This window comes from Priapulus caudatus, unplaced genomic scaffold (assembly GCF_000485595.1).
Source record: "Priapulus caudatus unplaced genomic scaffold, Priapulus_caudatus-5.0.1 Scaffold12, whole genome shotgun sequence".
In the NCBI taxonomy this organism is placed as follows: Eukaryota; Metazoa; Priapulida; class Priapulimorpha; order Priapulimorphida; family Priapulidae; genus Priapulus; species Priapulus caudatus.
The window spans coordinates 85828-91021 of NW_014577073.1; the positions used below are offsets into that span (position 1 = coordinate 85828).

The window sequence follows — 5194 nt, forward strand, 5'->3', positions numbered from 1 at the left end:
ATTACTTTTTTTAGTGAGGGTGGGGGGAGAGAAGAGAGGGATTGGGAGAGAGCTATAGCAAACGATGTGCGCGCGTGCGTGCCTGCAAGCGTGCGCGTGCGTCCACATGGGTGTTTGTTGATTTGTCATGCAAGTGTTTGAAGAACCTTTCACGTGTGAAAGAAACCAACCAAGATCGCTTATTTTCCAATGAAAAAAAACTGTTAAACTGTGTAACTGTTTTAATCCCCACATGAACATGCTACAAATATTTCCAAGTTAAAGTTGCTATATACACACGCACCAGCACGCACATATGCACACACGCACATACACGCGTCACAATAAACTATATTTGCGTTAATTACCTTTACTGTACATAGACACTTTGTCATATAGAAACCATATAGAATTATTGACCTTGTTGACATAGCTAATGTCGTGTCATCTGTCGATCATACGATGTAGAAGCGGCATTTGAGCGCGCATGACGTTATCTTGCTATGCAAGTTGTTACAAGCCTCGCAGTTTTCACGTTTTTTCTTGCTACTTTTCTCAATGTTCCACGCGCCTTGCATTGACTAGTCCCAATGGCTGCGATATTCGTGTCGTACGTAATCTTTTAAACGACACCGTAGCCACCGTAACCTGCTATCACGTGACATGTTTTAGTTTTAAGGAATAACACGGAAGCAAAGTATATAATATAATAGAAAATAGGCTACGGGTAGACAAGCTCAGCGTGGACATACTGCTGATCCATAGTTCGACTACCTATAATATTATCAGGAGTAGATAATAGAAGATTATATCTTCTATTATCTACTCCTGATATTATGTATGTCGCTCCTGGTATTGTTGTTGATTGCTTAGCAGATAGCAGCTACTGGTTACACATGCGTACGCATATCTATTAGATATCATATAGCGTAGCCGTAAACTATGACAGCTTCATTTAAAGTAGGGTAATCCTGGCCCTTCGCCATAGAGATAACAGAGTAAGTGACTTCGCATTGTAATGATGACATTGCATGTTATATGCCTTGCAAGAATTGCTACAATGATATAACGGTATATATGTACCGCGTGTCGCACTCTTGTCACGTGAACAAGAGCGCATGTAAACTATTAAACTAGCTCAATAACGAAGTTGCGCGGTACAATGTTACGTTACACTAGTTATACTATCAATCGGATCATAGATGAAGAACATGGGATGCCACGTTTCAGATCCCTGATCACACACACGACGTTACCGTCAAGATTAATAACAAACATGCGCTAAATCTATTTCATCAAAGGTCGTTCGTAATACAATTATTTAGTAAATCCAAAGGTTATTTAACCTAATCAATTCGATCCATTCATTAGAATCATCACGTCGTCTGACGTTTTCAATACACGCAAGATAAAGTACTTCAACGTTTTTACTGGTATTTAGTAATACATTCAAATTAAACCACTCTGACAGGCGCTGGCAACGATATTGCAAGAACCCATATACATAATCATTGATTGATGTCACAACAGTATTATAATAACGTAATGTAAATAATAAAATCCAAAAGGGCAATAAAATTGAATGCCAATATGAACGTTCTACTAACCTTTTCACCAACGCACCTCCAACAAAATACACGTGTTGAATAATCAAATGAAAGAAATAACGTTAGCGTTGAAATATCAGCGTGACAATATTAGAAATAGGCTAGCTTCCTTACACTTCTGTAAGGCTTTACACTTTGATATTATTTGTTATCAATTAAGGTTTGTTGCAAACCGTTAGTCTTAGCACTTGCGGGAGTGACGAGTCTCGTAGCAAAAGCTGCAACAACACTGTATACATCGTTCATGCGAACTTGCGAGCTTGTGGGGGAATCTTAATTCCCACTACCATCTTCCACACGTGATTGCATTCGTCCCCAATTACCGCGCATGCGCGTGTGCCATGACATCAGAGCACACGCACTAACAAACAATGATGCTCAATTGTATAGCAGATACGTCTTTTCCTGAGTCATCATGATAGAACCGATTACACGCACCATCGTACAAGAGCGCAGTTGCACGTCACCAGTAACATTAACTTACGGTTAGAGTAAACTGGCGAGGGCTACCAACGCCCGCTATATACACACGCACAACGCTTTAGGTAGCGCGCACCTAGTACCGGGCGTGATTCCGTACAGCGAGCTACCTCGGTAGGAGCGACAGCCGCCGTGGCTTTCCCACAGCGCAGAATCCGATCGGAAGAAAACTCGACAAAACGAGTAGCGAGACTGGGTGACCACGTCTCTTCGCCCGCGCGCGTGCGGCGCATTCCAGAAACCTAGCCGGCGAAGGCAATCAAACGACCGGACACGGCTCCACCGATTCCTTCTCCGAGTCGACGTCCATCACATCGCTCGCAGCGTCCTCTTTCGGCTCCATCGATGCCTTGCTGTGTACTGTGTATGGATGCGGCGCTCTCGCATCCCTCCGCATCTGCCTCTTTACGCGGCGTTCTTCCATCATCAGCTGCAGTTGCTCCATTTTCCCTTTCAAGTGCATATTTTCCTGACGAAGCTTTGCTCTGTCGTCTGCTGAAAAATCGGTGCGTAGGGGAAAAAAATCATTAAGTGGCAAATGCTTTGAGAGTCGAGAGAAAATAGTTTGAAAGGTCCGACTTCCGCGATGTGTCACGCGATTCTTGGTGGCATGCGGCTGTTGTCCTAACAATTTCAGATCGTTTGCCGTGACTCGCGATAATCCAATATAGCACTAGAACACTCTCCCCGACACCATAGTCGTTACGCTCTTTTCACGGCTTCCTTTATCGAACAATCGTTATTTTTCTCGAATGGCCACGCACTCCGCGCAACGTCGGCTACAAAGACTTAATTTCCCCTCGGAGTCAGGTCTTTTTCCCCTCCCAATGTAAATACAGTAAATGGCCGGCTGCCAATGCATTTTTAAAGGTCAGGTGACTCAGGTGCTTGAAATTCTGAGCCTCTACCGTGATCCGCGTATCGATCTGAGGTGAGGCAACTGGCAAGGGATGAAGACATGGCCTTATGTCGCGGGGCGGGCGGTTAGCATTTAAGCTGCAATGTCACGCGAACCCGACTAACGTTATTTTATGCAGTTCTGCGCCACAAATCCCCTCTCGGGAAAATGTTCGAGGTCCCTGATACGCGCGACATTTTTCAAAGCTGTCCCCCCCCCACCCCGTCAACTCACTCGCAGCGTTTCTGGAGATGCAGCGCTCGGCGAATCTGCCAGCCGCCGCTGCCGGCTTGCCGTGCAGCCCCGAGGGACTCATTCTTTGCCTATTCAATTCCTGCGTGAAACCGTGCAGTCGCTGAGGCTGGACCTTCGCCGTCGGATGCGCTCCCAGCAGGTCGTTGAGAATGTGTATAACGGTGGCGATGCTACGTTTCGGTCTGCCCTTCTTGTCGGTGAGGCTCGGGTTTAGCGTACCTGTGCACATGCAAAAACACGAACCCCTTCAGCAGATGGCACACGCGACTGACCTACAATAACCGCGTGCCGAACGCGAACGGGATAATAAACACACACACACACACACACACACACACACACACACTATTGCGACAAAGATATGTGCCTGCGCTGTGTACGCATGCAACTGCCGCTCTACTTTGGAAAGGTCAATCAGGAATATGTAATTATCCTATTATGAGCATCGCTCGTGTCCTCCGCGCGCCGCGCGTGACACGGTGACATTTAGCTAAAATCAACAGCTAGTTAAGATTCACCGAGCGCGATCACTGACGATGACTTGGGACAACCGTCTCTAGCGCAACCTGCGTAAATAATTAACGACGGCGGAAAATTCGTTTCGACTATCGAGTGACGGGATAAAAAGTACATTAACAACGTTTTTTTGCCGTTCAACTTGGGATAGCGTTTGTACAACTCGCAGATCCGCCCGCCTACTCCTCATGTGTATACAAAATGCACTATATCTTGACTATATCAGGAGTGTATCAATAGTGATACACTCATTGATCAGGAGTGTATTGATACACTCCTGACTATATGTATGTGTTGCCAGCGTGCATTCGTGCGTGCGTGCGTGCGTGCGTTCGAGCGCGCGCTTAAATTTGTTACGAGAGGATTTCGCGAAGAGTATATATTTGCGAAACCCGGATCACGTGCTCGCATCGTGAAAAAATAAGCCCGTGCTATTTACGGCGACCTATAGCCAATCCAATAACATTCCTGTCTCCGCGTCGATGTTTACTTCTACGACAGGTTCGACTCCTCTTTCCGCTAGTGCTGACGAAACACCCCATCGGGAACGGCCGCTTCAGCGAAGCAATTATAACGCGCTGCCGCACAGCGCACGCGCGCTCGCGCCTCAGCCGGTGGCAGCAGTTCGTAAACTAATCTCTACGTTAATGTCACGCGCTCTTTCGCAACGATACGATCTCTCAGCAGAGTCTAACGGAGCGATAAACTCGCAGGGGCTTCGGATAAAAGACGGAGCGTAATACATAGGAAAGCGGAAGACGGCCAGGCTGCCGTCGGAAGCATATCACGAGTTCATTCAACCTTGTTGATGATTAAATAAACAACGCGATGAAACAACAGCGGTCGGCGGACCGCGCATGCGCAGTGCGGGCATCTCCAGCTTCAGCTATACATATGCATATCTGAGGACAGCGGATACGATCCGGAATTAATTACATCCATCTATTATTTAATATTGTGAAGGACGGGGTAACGTGCACATACGTCACGACTCAATTAAGACTGATGAACAAGGCGATGTGCAGGGTTGATGCAGCCTCGGCGTGCTGTGTTTATGGCGCTCTGCCGTGGTATATAATATTTAACCAGCCAGAGCAATGAACCGAACCGTAATGTCAATCTTGTGAGTGCAATATATATATGTATAGCTATAATAAGCTCTAAATGTTCTCGGTTGAAGGCAGCTTCGGTAATTTCTAAATGTCACCACAGAAATAATAGGACTTATTGCTCATGGGACTTTCTCGCATATAGGGGGCGATTGGTGCCTGCCTTGTACAAGCGTGTACGTGAAGCGTGTGCTCAAGTCTACAAGGTAGACAGCTATCTTTGTATGTATGTCTGTGTGTCCGTCCTTCGGTCCGTCTGCTCTCTCTCTCTCTCTCTCTCTCTCTTTCTCTTTCTCTTTCTCTTTCTCTTTCTCTTTCTCTCTCTCTCTTTCTCTCTTTCTCTTTCTCTT

The 5194-nt window shown here is 46.1% G+C and overlaps 1 protein-coding gene across 1 annotated transcript in view; it reads right to left on the reverse strand.

The window, feature by feature from the left end:
• Positions 1-182: 182 nt before the first annotated feature.
• Positions 183-5194, reverse strand: part of LOC106807801 (midnolin-like) — a 66959-nt gene continuing 61947 nt past the window's right edge. Inside the window, exons 7-8 of the mRNA XM_014810258.1 lie at positions 3199-3438; positions 183-2561 (exon numbers count right to left, since the gene is read on the reverse strand). Coding sequence (XP_014665744.1) covers positions 2326-2561; positions 3199-3438 — 476 coding nt within the window. The 3' untranslated portion in view covers positions 183-2325. The remainder of the gene's footprint in view (positions 2562-3198; positions 3439-5194) is intronic.